The 18875-nt window shown below is 29.8% G+C and overlaps 1 protein-coding gene across 1 annotated transcript; it reads left to right on the forward strand.

Annotated features, from left to right (window-relative positions):
- Nucleotides 1-2529: 2529 nt before the first annotated feature.
- Nucleotides 2530-8056, forward strand: LOC126904269 (uncharacterized; the record flags this gene model as incomplete). The annotated part of the gene is given in 5 exon segments (XM_050683167.1): nucleotides 2530-2613; nucleotides 3435-3473; nucleotides 4573-4881; nucleotides 6847-6937; nucleotides 7810-8056. Coding segments are annotated over 5 exon segments (717 nt in total), but the record flags the coding sequence as incomplete, so codon positions are not given.
- Nucleotides 8057-18875: the final 10819 nt, after the last annotated feature.

Below are 18875 nucleotides of genomic sequence, written 5' to 3' on the forward strand. Positions count from 1 at the left end.
GATTTGGATTGTTCACAGCTGTACAATTTAAGTTGTGTTACAAAACCATGTTGTATCCAACACATGAACACCCCATCGTATGTAGTTTATACAAGGAAATTTGCTTAAAACAATGGACAATTATTTTGTAATATTCATTTGTATCCGTACAGTAAATATATTTCATAAATAAAATGTAAATTAATGATTATAGTGTTAATTTGATGTATTGTAAAAAAAAATACTGAATATAATACTATGTTTTTATGCAAATAAATTGTTATTCATTTAAAGAATAATGCCCTCACGCTTTATATACACATCCTTGTACTCGTCATTAACTAACGCACGCTAATAGTTGTTGGAAAATACGAGTATCCTCGTTTCCATTGATAAATCATATTGTTTTATTCGTAATTACTATAGTTTTTATACTTTGGTTGGAGAAGAACTACTCCTAAGATATATCAAAAAATTGTAGCATCCCTGCACTACACTTACAGTCTATATTTTAATACATTTCAAAATACTGTTCCAAGAATTGTTATTGACCAGCCAATTTTATCAATTAAATTATTTTCTATTTAATAAATCAGTTAAACATTTATGTTGTCGTTAAAAAAAATAAATACATTTTTCTAAAATACGTATATAGTATTTACTGTAGGTTTTAAATACTTATTGGATAATAATCTGGTAATTATCAAAATACAAAGAGGGTAATTATTTTGTTTTAATTGCAAAATAGATATTATTTAAGTATTTATTATAATAACAAATCCAAACACAATTAATCAATTCAATACAGTGACATACACAGAAATTAAATTTGAGGAAGGTTTGAAATTTAAAGAAAATTAGATGTGACACTGCCCATATTGTTCGCTTACAAAAATTCCTGTTTTCGATTACTTTATTGTGGAAATATTTATAGTATGATATGATCTTTTTAATTGTTATTACTGTTTATTGTTTATGGTCCAAAATTGTTGCTTAGCTTATAAATTTTGGCAAGTGGTTCAACCCCGACTCCCCCCCCTCTTGCGTACACCAGTGACCATATATTACTTTATTTAATTCAATTTCCAACTTAATCATTTATTTTAATTATAATTACTATATCAAAGTTGACAAATAAGCTATAGATTTAAAATAAACTCAATCATTAATTGTATAATGATTATAACTTTAAATCTAAGATATTTTTCGTGTAAATTTAAACCTTACATAAGTAATATTGCGAGAAATATTAAAAATTCTATTAATTTTATTTTACATTATTATTATTTTGAATTATTCTGGTGTTTCAATATCATTGAATCTTAATCATTACATTTAATTACAATGTAATTAAATAAAATATTACATTAAAAAATCTTACTTTATATGTACAAAATGTATATTTACATAATATATTATAATCATAACAATATTTGTTTCCAAAGATAGTAACTTAAAACTATAAAATGCTATTGGTCTTCTAATGGAATGGCATAATGACCGCAAACCAGCGCGTCAACACTTATGGAGCGTGTAGTGCTTATCGTCGAAACGGTGAAGCGCTAACTTTGCAATACGTAAGGTACGAAACTCATGATCAAAACAAAGAATAGACACGTTATGCCGGTACGGAGTGTTCAGTAGTGATAATGTTGGTAGAGATTCACCATCACGTAAAGATCCGGTGACTACACGGGCATTCTCTACGGATAATGCTCATTCAGATGCATCGTCACCATCGTCATAATCTTCGAACAAACACCGTTTGTAATGGTTCAAAGACAGATGGTTACGGAATTCATTTCCACAGATTCCCATAGACTTGATGAGTTCACTGCCTTCCATATCATAAGCGTAACACTTTGATCAAAGTGTAGCGATCTCGAAGAGAATGAACCCACCGATTTCGTCTGAAAACAAACCGGGTATCCTCTTTCTAGCTGTTGAGTAACTTTGGTGATGCTTGAGCAGGCTAGATGAGTCCATGTGAGTCAGTAAATCAGGGCTGTCAGCCAAATCCTAAAAATAGTCCTTAACACGAAGCAGATATATGAAGGAGTCTTTGAAAAAAATATTAAAAATATTCATATATAAATGTAGAATATATATATATTATATATAATATATATTCATATATAGAATGGGTTGTACTTATCAGTATCCATGTAAACCAAGCTGATCGCGTCACCATTATCAGGTATTAACACGTCAGAGTTGTACTTGTACACTAACGTTTTGCTAATATCAAGCACTGCTAAACCGACGTATATAAGTTTGACAAACTTTACTATTTTCGTGTCCATTATGACAGCGCACCACTTTTCACCGTATTTGATACAGTCGTTGAAGGTTGGTTGATTTACGAGTTTGCTGAGTCATTGAGGACTGGAGATTAGCTCAATGCGAATATATTTCCGCATGTTCTCCATTCAATAACCAAAATTTACTAAAAAATAAATATTTAACTATAAAAATAAAGTTATAATAACTAGTATAGTTATAGTAACTAATAAAATACTAATAATACAGACTACATTTGGTATGTTACAGCTATTTTTATCTAACTCATATAGAAGGCTTCCATCCGAATTATCAATACCATTAAATAATGAAGACTCGACATTTCTAAGCTATGTAAGATATATTGTAGAATATATAGATTATTTACAGGCTAAATTGTGTAAGCGACATTCATATTAAATTTTTTTTTAACTAATAACATAAAAATTAATTACAAATATCATAAGATATCTTAAATTTCATGATATAAATCTTTTTTTTTTTTTGGGGGGGGGAAGTGGCCCCAAACGTTTTTTCATGATTTTGAAAACCGTACGAAATTTAACAAAAAAAATTTTTTTGATAAAAATATTTTACAAAGTTATATAAGTTTCTAGTCAAAATAAATAATTTTGAATAAAAATGTAAAGGGGCCAACACATTGACTCTTTTCTTAATACACCAATGCTGTTAACATTATTTTTTAAAAAATTTACAATAAAGTTTTTATACAACTATTTATTGCTTTTTTTTAATTTTCCAATTTTTACTCAAAATAGTACGTTTTTCTTTGATATCTATTTTCACCACGAAGATATGATTTGACAAAAACTTTTTTTTAATTAAAGCATAACACATAGGCTCTAATTTTAGATATAAATAAAGTATCAGTATAGTGTTTCCGGAACATTTTTAAAAGTTAAGTTGAAAAAGTTTATAAATACTTTTATACGCATTATTTATAAATTAATAGAAAATAGTACACGTTCATTTTTCAATGATGCAAAAACCTAACCCAGACAAGAAAACATTATAAATATNTTTTTCAATGATGCAAAAACCTAACCCAGACAAGAAAACATTATAAATATGGTTATATCAATTATAACGATTAAAATGAATGTTATTAATATTATTAATATTAATATATTATTAAATTGTATAATTATTTTTAGGATCAAAATGAACTGGATAGTACAATTTCACCATCAAGTGTAAGTGTAAAAAATTAATTATAATGAAATATGACTTATTTTTAAGTAATATAAACATTTAAAATGTATTTTGTTAAATATTCTTAAATTAATATTATCAAAAATAAAAATATTATGAAATTACCATGCAAGCTATTAGTATTTTTTTTTTTTAACTGTATTAAATATCTAGTACTTCAGAAAACATGGATGAAATAAAATTATGGATAGTTAGAGACACAATAATTTCAATGTTTCATTAATTAAAATAAGGAAAACCAGGAAAAATATACATATCTTCTTTATAATAATTTTGATAAATATTTAAAAAAATAAAGTAATTTGCATTGTCATAAAAAAAATTCAGTAATGCAGTATAAATAGAAATTCTTTCATAAGTTTTCTTCATAAATAATATTAATAATAAATATTCATTGTTTTTGTATATATTATTAAGCTTCTAATTTTTCTAACCAAATCAGTTTAAATTTTCCAGACACTCTTTTTTATTTTATATTTTGATACTCTTATGGATAAAAAGTAGTTATGATACTTTGATTATTACTATGTAACTATTTGCTGTCAAATTACTACATAATAATAAATAATGAAGGATTAAATTGTTTAATACATTACGAAAATCAAAAGTTTCCAATTGTTATGGATATTGTGTAAACAGTATATCCTTATTGTTTTTATATGAAATGTTCTGAACTTCGAAAATTCTGACTCACAAAACCATTTAAATGTAAACCATGTGTATTCACGTTAACTTGAGTGTATTATTATATTCATTGCTTACTTAAGAATTTTTTATATCTTCATTAATTCATAAAAAATAGTATTTAAATACAATATTTTAAATAATAAAATAAATATACAGAATCTCCCAAGAGACCCTCGAGAACCTCGTAGGACATTCTAAATATTTCAAGGTTTAAATTAAGTATAATTTCTTAGCAAACGCTATAGATTCATTTCATATTTTATCTCAATGTTAAGATATAATATTTTAAACTTGAAAAAAATTATTAATAAAAACTTATTTGGTTTTGAAAAAGTCTCCATTTATATTTATGTTTAAATTAAATCTGTAGTAGACATATATTTGATATTATAGAATTTGGTGGTACATGTAACAAGTGTGTATAGAACACCTGATAAATTGCATACAACTGTTAAATATCTTATAGCTGATCATCGTTTTCAACCAGTTGATTCAAAATGGAGAGAAAATATAAGTAAAAAATTAGAATTTCAAACAGGAAAACCATACAACCTCCAACAATCAAATAAAATGTTAAAATCTCCGAAATACAATAAAGATACAGGAATTACTTTGGATACAAACGAATTTTTTAGAATTATATCTCTTTTATTTAGTGGAACACAAGAAAATTACGAAATTTTACGTACTAAAGTTTTTGAAGTAATTATATAATATAAATATATGCCATAATCATAATCAAACCATATTAATCATTAATATAAATAAGATATTATCTCTTTAGTTTAGCACCAAAGAGGTTGTGCGCTATAGCCGCAGATGCGGCACCTATTCAAAGTCCGACTCACACGGTTGGACTGCATTATTCCACTCATCTCTTCACTAAACAATGAAGAAATTAGGTTAAGGCAATAAGCTTATACAAAAGTGTTATTTTTTTAAATTACAAATTTTTCAAAACTGAATTATTTTTAATGATTTACTTTAACTAAAAGAAGCAATCAAAAAGTTGTTATAAAAATCTACTCAATTTGGTGTATTATTATAAAATTTAGATTACAATAGTAAAAATTTACTATAAAACTAAAAATAATTTTTTTTTAGAAATTATTTATATAGCAAAATGTTACCCAAAAAATTGGAATATTATAGACTGGTAGTAGCACACTTAAATAGAGTTAAATAATTAATAAATTATAAAGTAAAGTTACTTACTTTTGTGGTTGAATACTTTTATCATATCAAATCTAATTTGACAATAAATACTTTAAAAATATTAAAAATTATTTATTTTAATTGTTTTTATGGAGAAAGCTGGTTAAACTACTTTTTATTTGTTTAAGAAATTTTTTTTCAATTTTTGAGGGTAAAATATTCAGCTAAATACGAATTATAATCATTTGACTTACCGTTAAAACAAATAGGTCAAGTGAGGGTTGGGAAAATAAATCACAACCACATAGTAAAATAATATTAACATGAATAAGAAATGTCTTGTCACGAGGGGATACTACAGTGATGGGATCCTTGATAATTATTGAAGTTATTGATTCTAAATAAGATAAAAATCAATTGATTTGAAAATTTTTTTTTAGCTCAAAAATAATTATGGAATAAATACAAAAAAAAAACCCAGCACAGGGGGTTCGCGACACAGTGGTGACGTGACATAGTTGGATCAAGTATAATGATATCTAACAGTAATTAAAATCACTATAAAAAAAAAAAACAAACGCTTCGATATAAATCTTTAAATAGTGTTTAATTTTCAAAAATTGGTGAATTATTCCAAAAACTACATGATCTGCTATTTCCTTATTAACATCCTGATTAATATAAAGTATATGAAAAATGGACTATTAAAAGACATTTTTTTTCATAAAAAATTGTGTTAATCCATACACTTTTCAATAAGTTATAAAGTATTATAAAGTTAAAAATGTATAAAATAAAATTGAGAATTTTCACACAAAAATAGCATTTGATAGCCATTTTCATATTAGTTTTAATTTAATATGATGGTTTAGAGTTAAATTTTATAAAAATTTATGTAAAATCAAATAGAAATATCTAAGATTTCAATGTAAAAAATCATTATTTTTATTCGTTTATTTTTCTATAAGTTAAGGAAAATTTTTAGAAAAAAAATGTCGATTTACGATAAACGAGGGAAAAATTTTCATTTTTTGATGATAATGTCTTTAACTAGGTATGATTTGTGATCTGTTGACGTATTATTGAGAAAAATGAGTAATAATTAATAATTTTTTTGCCAAATTCAATTGATGGTGAAATGATATTTCCATATTTTGACTTTGAGGCCACTACCCTACCTGACATTGGATTCCGGTAGCATTGTACATTATTTAATTATTTTTGTTTTACGTTTTAACGATACTACATTTTTATGTTTAACGATAAATGGTTCGAAACTTTTTCTTACCTGAATTTTTTTAAATATAATGTTTGAAAATAATTTATTTTTGTTTTAAGTTATATTATATTTAACGATTGCTTACGTTCATTGATATAACATTTTGGTATTTTATTTTTTGATAAAAAAAATTTTCATTTTAATCGTTATATGCTTTCTTGTCTGGGTTAGGTTTTAATTCGTTGAAAAATGAATGTGTACTTTTACTATTAATTTATAAATTATTTTTTCAGACTATTTCTAAGAGCCATTATATTGTTAATATTATGAGAGATTTATACAGCGTTGACACATATTTTCAAGGAGAAGATTTTAAAAATTGTGGTATTCTTTTAATTTTTTTTATAAATATTTAAAGAGAAAAGATTTATTTAGTAAAAGTTTAATATTCATTCTTTCGATATTTTTGAGATATAATCAAACATACAACGTATTAACTATGCTTATGGAATATATTTGTTGTATTACCATTTCTTAGTTTTACAAGAGCATATTTTAGCAAGGATTTCTTCAGTAAGCTAACTTATATTCTATGCATGTTTCAGAGTGTTGGGTGGTTGATAAGAAAGTAGAGCAGAGAAAGAGTGTAGCAGAGATGAGAATGCTTAGATGGATGAGTGGAGTGACTAAAAAAGATAGAATAAGGAATGAGTATATAAGAGAGAGTATAGGTGTAGCGTCAATCGTGGATAAGATGAGAGAAAATAGACTTAGATGGTTTGGTTATGTTAAGAGGGGAAAGAAATCAGAAGCTATAAGATAAGTTATAAAAATTAATGTTGAATTCCTTCTCAGCGTCGCATCAAAGGTAATAATAAAATTTTTTTTTTTTGATTAAATAAACTACATCTAAAATACACAAGAGATTTCAAAAACAGGTAACTATTGTTTTTTTATGACGTCGTTATCACAGATACGAAGCGTTTATTGTCAATTGTGAATAACAAGAACTAATGTATTATAATTACAGCCCTATGCACAGTACTTAAATAAATCCTGGTAATTTTTTAAACGTTAATAAAAGTTAAGTTGGCTTATTTAAAGAATTCATGCTAAAATATGCTGTTGTAATTAATAATAGCCTTGCCCAAGTCTACTATTATATACTTTCAAAAATACTACATTTTGGAATATTCACTAAAACAATGAATTATCCCCATAATAATAATAATATTAATTATTTTTATTTTACGTAGATACAATCACAATGTTAGTTACAAGTTATGTTATTGAAACAAGCATTTATGTATATGTAAAAGTGTGGGACTATTGGTTATACTTACCAAAAGAATTTCCTAAAGAAAATTTTTCTAAAATTAGTGAAGAAAAATGTATTTATTTATATAATGAAGGAAGGCAATTTTTTATAGTTGAAGATGTAGCTGAATAATATAATATAAATATATACAAAGTGAATCGTTTATCATAAACAACTTATTTACTTTTAAAATAAAAATAATGTTGATTATAAATATTTGAATTTTTTTTAGTTACATAATTTCTTGATTTATCAATTTTTAAGTAGTTTTAAGTATCATTCTTTAGTTTTAGTTTTTATCGTGGTGGACATAATGCCCATGTTCTCAGACCTGTTAGTCCATAGTGCGCACATTATGCCGAATTGTCTTGATTCGGTTACCCACCAAAGTGTTATCACCGAAGTGTCATTACAATTTACTTATCATTGTAGAAGGGTGGATCATCAAATCATCCCCATGGATAACCAAAGTATCCTGTCTTTCCGGCGAAATTAAGTATCTCTCTGGGTGTTAGGTTTTTAATATCTTCTTTGTCAAGAATAGGTTTTCTCGAGTAGTTTGATCTTAGTGTGCACAAGGCTTCACATTCTCACATAATGTGAAATGAGTCTTCCTCTTCTACTCCACACTTCCTGCACAGTGGTGATTCCGATACAACCATTGCGTAAAGATGTTTAAGTGTCCATGTTCTGTCAGTAGAACAGTCAAAGTGCTTATTTGATGACTAGTCATGCTATTTAGATCATCCAGCAGTAGACCTAGGATCTTGATAAACATTTTAGATTCACTAGGTACTACCAAGTATTTCCAGTTATTCCTGTGTTTTTTTCTGCAGCACTTCTTGGGTAGCTCTTTGAGCGATTTCTCAGTGAGTTCTACCACTGGATCTGATCCAACATAGGTGTTCTTTGTTCCTTTCCTATCTAAAAAGTGAGCATTTTCATTTCTAGTGACACCGTTGTGTTCTGGTACCCACGTGTGATGGTGTCACGTTTTCATAATCGTGAGAATTATTTTAATAAAATACATACAGCACATCTGCTGCCTGAGACTGATGAATTAACTAATTATATTTATTGCCAAATCGGTNCGTTGTGTTCTGGTACCCACGTGTGATGGTGTCACGTTTTCATAATCGTGAGAATTATTTTAATAAAATACATACAGCACATCCGCTGCCTGAGACTGATGAATTAACTAATTATATTTATTGCCAAATTGGCAATAATTCTAATTATTATAAAAACCCAATAGACCTGACCATCGTGGTCAGTCGACTCCAGTGCCTTGTGTCATTCATCAGTCTCAGTACTCGGTTGTCGCTGTCCGGCTTACTGTTTAAAGTAAAGTCTTTGTTTATTCCTTTTCTAACCTATATACTCTTTTCCTCGACATTTCATAGTACTTGTGCCTTGCACTTCGTCTGCACCTCGTACTTCATTGTCCTCTCCTATACCCCAAGTATTTGTGTCTTGCACTTCGTCTGCACCTCATACTTTGGGCTCCTTTTGCGTACACCTGGTATTTGTGTCTTGCACTTCGTCTGCACCTCATACCTAGGTGTTACTCTTATTCTCCCTTCCTATAACAACAGCCTTTCGACACCCACAGCTAACCCGGAGTGTCAGCCGAGCACGGTGACTGCTGTACGACAACACGCACGTGAATACCTAGACAGCAGGCACCACCTCCTCATATTCATCTTCGTACACACAGTTACACATAGTTACACTTTCACACATTTACCTTTTATTGTTTTCTCTTTACTGTGTTACGACACACGTTAGTGTAACTTTTTTGAACCTCGATAGTGATTCTAAAGTTTCCCTGCATTCGAGGACAAGCTTTGAAAGCACTCTGTAATGATCAGGTGAATTCAAAGCTGCTTGACTGTCACTTAAAATAGTTATCTTCCTATTTTTGTATACCAGCAGGTTCTGAGCCCCTACCAATATCGCCATCACCTCTGCTTGGAAATCAGAGGGTGTTGTGCCCAATCACATACTGACATTCGTTGATTTAGACCCCAAATGCCAGCACCTACTTTTCCTGATTTTTTGGATTCATCTGTATATATTACAAATCCTCTTTTTTCATTCAGTTGGTTAATATTCTATTCTCTACGTGTAATGATTTCCATTTTGTAAGGAATGTTATTCTTCAGAACAGGTTTGATATAGTCCAAGGGTTATTCCAAAAAGTCCTGGTATATCTCTTTTATTATTTCACCACGTTCTGCTATGTCACTCTCTAAAGTCCAATTACCTAAGTTGTGGAATCTTAGTGCCGTATCTTTGGTGTGAGCATTAACATGTAGGCGCAGAGGAGGCATTCCAATTAGTGCCTCAAATACGACCGTTGGTTTAATTCTTAATGCTTCTGTAACGAGTACTGTTCTGGTCCATCAGATTATGTCACTATACAATATTTATAAATAATCACTGAAGTTTACAACCAATACATAACTCATGGTATAAGATCCCGTGTCTTTCCCAAGGCTCTGCTGCAAGTTCATCGTATGGACATTGCTTTTTTGATTCTTGACTTAAAATGTGATTTTCATTTTAGTTTACTATGTAAAATAAAACCTAAGTATTTTACTTCCGATTTTAAGCTAATTTCTTGTTCATTTAGAGTAAAAGTGCTAAGACTGTCTAGTCATTTTCTTTTTCTAGTAAACATAACGACCTCTGCTTTATTTGGATTAACAAATTGATCATACTTACAATACAATATCTGTATAGTGTTTATAATCTGTTGTCTTAAATCTATAATAGTGTATGGAAATTTATCCACCACTGCTATAACTAAGTCATTCGATTAAGCTTGTGTATAATAGTATTTGTTTAACTTTTTAATAAGCAAGTCCAATACTAGACACCATAGCAAGGGAGATAAAACCCCGCCTTGTGGGCATCCCTGCCAACACTCTTGATTACTTTGGTTTCATTGAGCTGTCCCAAAATGGAGCATTCCTTAAGCATGGATTCTGTCCGCTCAGTAATAAGTGGTTTTATTCCATGCTGTTGTGCAGATTCACACATAGCATCAAAGGGAGTATTGTTAAAATGCCCTTCGATGTCCAGGAATATACATACTGCATACATTTTATTCTCCACAGCTTTCCCTATCGTAGTAGTTAAATAGTGTAGAGCTGTATCAGTAGATTTTCTGTTTGATACACATATTGGTTTTCATGTAAAGGGTTCTCCTTTAAAGGCCCCTCCTTGATGTATCTATCAATAAGTTACTCCATAGTCTTAAGAAGAAATGAAGTAAAACTTATTGGCCTGAAGGATTTTACTTATAATAATAATAATAGTTAGTCCGGTTAGGTTTAGGTATAAACATCACTCAGACCTTTCGTCAGCTTTCCGGTTGATAACCATAGGCAAAGCATGACCTAAATATTTTGCAAAAATGGGAGACGATTAACTCTAACCCTTCTTGCAGAATTGCAAGGAAAACTTCGTTATAGCATGCAGCTTTGAAACTGAAAAAAGGATTTAATTGCTCATCTTATTCAACTTAACTTCAACTTTCCTGGTTAATTTCCAATCAACACAGTTCACCCGTTTATCCTGTGTATCATGTGACTGTTCTCTGTTATTAATTACAGAGTCAGGAAAATATGTGTTAATCAAATGTGATAATGTTTCATTATCGTTATTGGTGAACATGCCGTCTGGCAGTAGTATTGCCTTGACAGTTTCATTTGGTCCATTTCTTAGTGATCGCTGAAGTCTAGTTGCTATAGTGAGTTGCTGTAAACCTCCACAGAACTTCTTCCAGCTTTCTCTTTTGGAATTTTCAATGCAGATTTGTAGTTCCTTTGAGCGTTCTTATAGGATTCCCAGTGTTGTAACAAACCTGATTTCATTGCTTTATTTAAGAGCTGAAGTGAACTCTTTCCTAATTTAGACAGGTTAGCATTCCACCAAGCTACACCCTGTTCTGCACCTTCCCTTTCTATCAAAGGACAGTTTTATTTGTAAGCCGAGACAATGGTGTCCTGTAGTATATTTATGGTCCTTTCGGTACTCTGTCTCGGACCCAATCTAAACTGTAGGTTATTTAGGAGAAAGATCTGCCCTGTAGTTATCGCAGTTTGTTAATTTTCGGGTTCATATAGTACTCCATCTACACTTTGTTAATTTCCAAAGTGAATAGTAAGTGCCTATAATCAAAGAGAGAAGGTTCGGAGGACACTTTCCACCCATTTATCTTTTGAAATAACCCTTTTGAGCAAACTGTCATATCAACGACTTCGTGTCTATTCCTGATTAAAAAGGTAGGTTCACTATCTCTATTCAGTATACTGAGGACTGTAGTCAGCAATAGATCAATTATTTATCTCTCCTCTTTGTTTGGTGTTACTGGCCCCCAAATAGTGTGGTGAGCATTAGCATACGTACCTAAGATTAGTTCTAATTTTTTATCTTTCCAATAATTAAAGAGCATAATTAGGTATCTACTTGGATCTGTAACCTCATATGGTAGGTATCCTGAAGCTACTATAATATTTTTACTATCACTTAGTGTAACTCTAATAATAATCTAGTCTGCACTTGTTAGATTGAGTTCAAGCTGGCTTTAACTTTTTTGTTAACCAAAATGCAAGATCTTAGTTTATCTGCTTGTTTATGAAACATCTTAAAATTCCTTAGATTTAGTCCCTTAATCTCAGTTAGGGTACTTAGTATTACACTACTGGCCCCCTTACTGTGATGCAGGAACAGTTATGCTATACAGTGATGTATTGAATTCTATTATCAGCCATTCAGAAACTGATGTTGACACTTGACAAAGCACACTGTATTGGGTGTGATATAGGTGTCTGAAATAGTCCCTGTATCACACAACCCTCCAAGTGGGTGGTGTTCCCCCGCGTCTACAGGTGGCGTCAGTTCCTTAGGTTTGCTCTCCACATTGCCTTTTGGATCCGTGGAAAGGTCGCCCTCAACTGTGGCCGTTGTTGAGGATAGCGGTTTCCTGGGTCCCTTTTCCTTACGTAAACCACTTCCCTTTCGAGGCAGGAGTGAAGTACGTTCGTTTATTTCTTACCTGTGCCTTGACTCCTTTTCCGAATGGCACTGGTGATTCTTCAGCATCCTTCTTCCCTGATTTTTGAGGAGCGGATTTTTTCACATTCTTCTGGGCTGGTGGCTGCTTGGCAACACAGTCTGTGAAACAAACTCTGCTCATTCCCAAATATGGACTGCGCTTCAGTTCTTCCAGTTTGACCTTGCTCTTCTCGTCCACACTTAGGAACAAAGTTTGTCCTTTCGGGCCAACTTCTGTTTCATGGTGGACTTTCCAGTTCACCGTGTTCAGCTCTGGGTTCTGTTTTGCCAAAATTTCCAAGATATTCTTGGACTCTTTTGGCAGCACTGGTATATGAATTACTATCCGTTTGTACTTGATCGGTTTGTAGGCTTCCAATTGAATTTCTGTACTGTCCCAAGGTTTTATCTGGTTGACATGATCAGTGTGTCACTTTAGAGAGTTCTCTTGGGCTATACGGATCACAAGTACTCCATCAATAAGTCTGGTGTCTTCAAACCTTGGTACGTCAGTTCCATCAGTACACGTCAGTATCAAGTCTCCAACCCAAGATTAAATTAGTAGCCCCTGCTTTGTAGTCAACTTATTAATGGGGTAACCTGCAAGTACCAGAGCCACTTTTTTATCATCGGTTACCACTTCCCTATAGGTCGATACCCAATAAGTTTTCTTACATGAAGGTTCTAGCCCCTTATCCTCAAGTTTTTGAGCTTCAGTTCCCTTTGACTTTTTCAAGTCGTAACAAGTTGACCCTTACTCTGGGGTCAAATTGTTAGTGGGGGTAGCCTCCGAGGACCGATTCCCTTATCTCCCTCCTTTAGTAGGTTTTTCTGTTCCTCCATAATTGCCCGGCTTCTCTTCAATTTGCGCCTTTGACTGCCGCTCATTTTCTCAGGTCTAAGTTTTAGACCCTCGATTTTGTCATCTACTGCTCCCGGTTGATCTTGCGATTCCTGGTCTGCATTTGTTGACGTTGCTGTCTCTTTGCTAGAAAACGGTTCACCAAGTGTCCCGTTGTTTGCATTGAGGCCTTTAAGATCAGCGATTTTTCTGCGAAGTGTCGCTAATTTATGCTCTTGTTCCGACAGGTTGTCCGTAGAATCCCTGATCGTCTCAATTTGTTATTTTGTAGTGTTTGTATGTATTTATCCATATAGATTCCACGAGTAGTCGAGAATTAAAAGTCCATCACAGCAGAGCTCGATACTGTGATAAAGCTGTATACTCTATGGTGCGCCATGTGCCATATAAATCCCAATGGTCAGCAACACTTCCATTTGGTATAGCTGTGATAGAGGGCCTATTCACTGTTAGAAAGCAGGTGTGTCCAGGCCTACCGGTTCCAACTAACCAAAATCATGACCGACTAAGAGCAGTGGTACGTGGCAACACATACCACTAAATTTACTATAGTCCGCAGGGTTGTTAGGATTGATATTTGATCCTTGCGGATTCCCCTACGAGAATCATTCCTTAAATAAGATATATCTCATAAGGATATCAACTTTACTTTATTAAATAGAAAAACATACATATTTAACTAGCTTACTTAATAGAAAATTAAATAATTAAGAAAACGGCAATTTACAAAAATTCGCTAATGAATTTCCACACCAACATCAACTTTAATAACTTTTTATTCAAACAATATTTGGCGTTACTTCTTTTTTTTAATAACTGTTATTCGTTAAGACTATAAACATTTTATAACAAATAATATATTTTTATTTATTAAATATAATAATTTTTATTTAGTTTACAAAAAATGTAAAAAAAATTTCCTTATAAACATTTTGTGTGTAGAATTTAAGAATAAAAATTGGTACAAAATAATCTTATTAACGTTCAGTATTAAATTAGCTGTAATATTATAAAGTTTGTGAAAATTTGAATTTTCTTGTGTTGTTTTTATGTTATCATACATTGAAACATGTATTGAGAAAAGTACAGAAGAAAACAAAATCGTTTCATGCTAAATATTGGTTATAGGTAGGGCTGTAAATTATATGCATTTTAAAATTTTGTTAGTTAATCCGAATACACAATCAGTAAGAACAAATTTTAATTATTGACATGAAAATTTTATAGTATAACATTTTTATTAACAAAACGTTAATTAGAAATATTATCATGTATGATTTTGTGCAGCTTTTTATGTTCATCAAATACGTTTATTAAAAGGAAGGGTCTGTATTTTCTAAAAATAAATGTTCTAGCCACCAATGGTTTATTAATGATGTTTTTGGGATAATCCAACAATTTCTTCTTAAAATTAAATACTATATACAATAATTTTAATTACTGTCAGATATTATCTATACTTGTCCTAAGTATGCAGCATCCCCACTGTATTACAGTTTTTTTTTCATTCCATCGAACTGAATTTTTTTCATACAATCTTACTAAATAAAATTTATTATAATTATTGAACAAAATACAAGTTATTTAAAGTCTAAATGTATAAAAAAACTTTCATGTAGTTTCAAAGAATAACATACATTTATTATATGTAACGTGACAAAAAAGTACATCTTCATTTTTGTGTATATTTGTATATATATATACATATATATTTTTTTTAATTATTGTGGTTGAGCCGAATGCGTATTACGACGGCATTAAATATTTTTAAGAGTAATTTTTACTAAGTTTTAAATTTTTACTTCCATAACTTTTTCAAAAATAAACAAATCAACATAATTTTTTTTATACTAAAACCTTAGATATTTCCCTTTCATTTGATATCATTTTTTTGAAAATCTAACACTTAACCTGCTCATTGGGGATGGGATTTAAAATAGCATCTTTTTCACAAACACTAATATTTTGCATTTTTTTTTAGTTAGAAAAAAATTTTTAAATCATTTCATTTTTGTCTCATTAAGATTCAATAACTTCAACAAATATCAAGGATCCCATCACTATAGTTTCCCCACGTAAGAAGAAATTTATACNTCACTATAGTTTACCCACGTAAGAAGAAATTTATACTCATGTTAATATTATTTTACTATGTAGTTTTTTTTGTGGCTACGATTTATTTTGCCAACCCTCACTAGACCTACTTTTTTCAACGATACGTCAAATGATTACATTTCATATTTAGTTTAAGTTATTACTCTTAAAAATCGAAAAAATATTCCTTATTCAAATAAAAAGTAGCTTAACTAGCTTTTTCCATACAAACAATTAAAATCATTAATTTCTAATATTCTTAAAGTATTTATTGTCGAATTAGATTTGATATGATAAAAGTATTCAGCTACAAAAGTAAATAATTTTACTTTGTCGTTTATTAACTTTTTAATTGCATTTGTGTGTGCTACTATCAGTCTATAATATTCCAAATTTTTTGTAACATGTTGCTATATAAATCATAAATTAAAAAAAAAAATGATTTTTCGTTGAATTTAACGATGGATTTTTACAATTATAATGAAATTTTATAATACGCTCAATTGAGTAAATCTTTTTAACAACTTTTTTTTTATTGGTTTTTTAGTTATATAATCATTAAAATTAATTAAGTTTCGAATATTTCAATTGCAGAATCTTTTGAAACACCAAAAGTTATTAGGAAATGATTACTATTATTTCTTTTTCAGTTATCTATTACGATAAAAATGCAAAAAAGTCGAATTTTTCTGATAAATGTACTGTAAATAGTAATTATAAAATTTCCTGATTGAATATTAATCTTAAAAATTTCATTTTTTTCTATTTAATAATGTCAATTTCAAACTTGCAAGTTGAACTATAAGTTATGGTAACAAATTTCATTTTTTTTCATTAAAACTTTCACTTTAAAGGACAAAAAAAAATAGGTTCAAAATGATTACTTTTAACATATTAAAAATCAAAATCAATAATAATTTGATAACAATTAATTTTAAAAATTATATAATATATAATTAAAAGAATTACTAATCTGGGTATAATTAAGGAAATAGAAGTTGATGTTGCTTTTGTAATTATCCATCAATTTTTTAGAATTAAACACTATCTACAGATTTGCATTGAAACGTTTCTTATGATAGTGATTTTAATCACTGTCAGATTAAATCTATACTGGACCCAACTATGCAACATCTCCACTGTGCCGCGACCCCACTATGCTGGGTTTTTTTTTATAATTATGGTATTGGCTGAATCTGCCTCCGCTTCTGAGTCCTTAGAGACTGGTAACGTATAATTTGTGTTAATGTATTGAGTCTGAATTTTTTCTTATATATTATTCTTAGTGCGCCGTTCTATATGCGCGCGTTGCGCTTTGTTTTTGTTTTTATATATTTTTTTTAAATGTCCCTATTTTTTTAAGGCCCTCAACATGTCAGGCGTATTACCAAACCACCTGTAATGTTTATGAGTTTTAGAGAACGTTTAGATACCTAACGGTGAGGGACGTGTTCCAAGACCGTCCCTACCGTTTTATTATTTTATTTATTATTTAATTATTTATTGATTGTAAATATTCTACTGGCAATGTAATATAAATAGTGGTACGCTCTTTAACACATGGTGTCCAAATGCCTTATAAGTAATGACCAAACTACAAACAAATAGTTCATCAGCTTGGAGCATACGGTCGGCTAGAATAGTGGTATATCATATTTAACATTAGTCGATCGCATAGAAGCGCTTGTCGCATTTTTCTCATAAAAAGTCGTATGCGTAATTATTTTTTGTTAATGTCTTAATTTTTTTTTTCTGTGCATTAATTTGCAGACAAGGTTTTCTGACCATTCGGTTATTTGCCTCGTATTAACTTAAACTTTTTTTTAAAATAAATTCTCCTTAAATTTAATCCAATAATAATCTTTTTTTAACAGACTCGTGTCTTCATTTCTTTTACCCTTCAAAAATCATCTTTCCCTATTTAGTAAGGTGCGGGCAACGACCATCTCAATATGGTAAAGTGATTATTTAATCACGTGATTTTGATGTACAACTGTCAATAACTCAACGATCATTTGATATAAAATTATGTTTTTAAGTATACATTTTGTTTTCTCTAAATAATTATTTAGACAAGGTTAATAAGAATATTTTTTTTTAATGACTACTCGTAATATAATATAATGCTTAGTTTTTTTTTTAATTGATAAAATAATTAAATTAGCTTCATCGTTTAATTTTATTATTTTCTTTTTTTAAATCCTTCTCTAAACCAAACTTAAAATTTTTATTTAATAGTAATATAAATAATATAAAAAAACTTATTGTGAACTCTTCTTATTAGGTAGCTGGTCACTGAGCTTAATGTCTTTGATTTAACGAACATCGCGCTGGCAAACAGCGTAAAGAAACTTACGAATATATTTTTAGTGTTTAAGTTTTGTCTTGGTGATTATTATTGTGCCGCATTCTTTCAAGGCGCTAGCGACGGGACACATTGGGTCACCACAATTCCGCCTTGATAAATTTTTACATAGGTATAATTATTTCTGACTTTTGTTTTGGCCAGGCCAGAGGAAGATTTAAGAAATATTGGTGTCGATCATTTAATAAAATATACTTGCTCAAAAATATACTTATTCAACAAAGATAAAAATAAAATAAAGACACGAACGCAAAATTATATTCCTAATATTAATATAGAGTGTTAAGAATTTTTTACAAGTATAATCACTCATAGATTTTGTGTAATTAAATCGTATTATTTAAAATTTGAATAGCTTTCGTAAATAATTATATCGACCTAATGACGCGTTGCATGAAACGTATACGTAGTGCATTTAATACTAGAATCAATGTTGGATTACTTAAATTATTATTGCGTAGTATAAGACATAAGGTAAGTACAATTTAACCTATGCTTTCGAACCTACAATAATCTATTGCGTAATAAAACATTAATACAAATAGTAAAACTTAAATAAATATTTAACATCATCCATCCCATTCTAATATTCCTAGGAAAATATTTTTATTATTAATTT

This window comes from Daktulosphaira vitifoliae, unplaced genomic scaffold, assembly GCF_025091365.1.
Source record: "Daktulosphaira vitifoliae isolate Bord-2020 unplaced genomic scaffold, ASM2509136v1 Scaffold_4, whole genome shotgun sequence".
NCBI classification, from domain to species: domain Eukaryota; kingdom Metazoa; phylum Arthropoda; class Insecta; order Hemiptera; family Phylloxeridae; genus Daktulosphaira; species Daktulosphaira vitifoliae.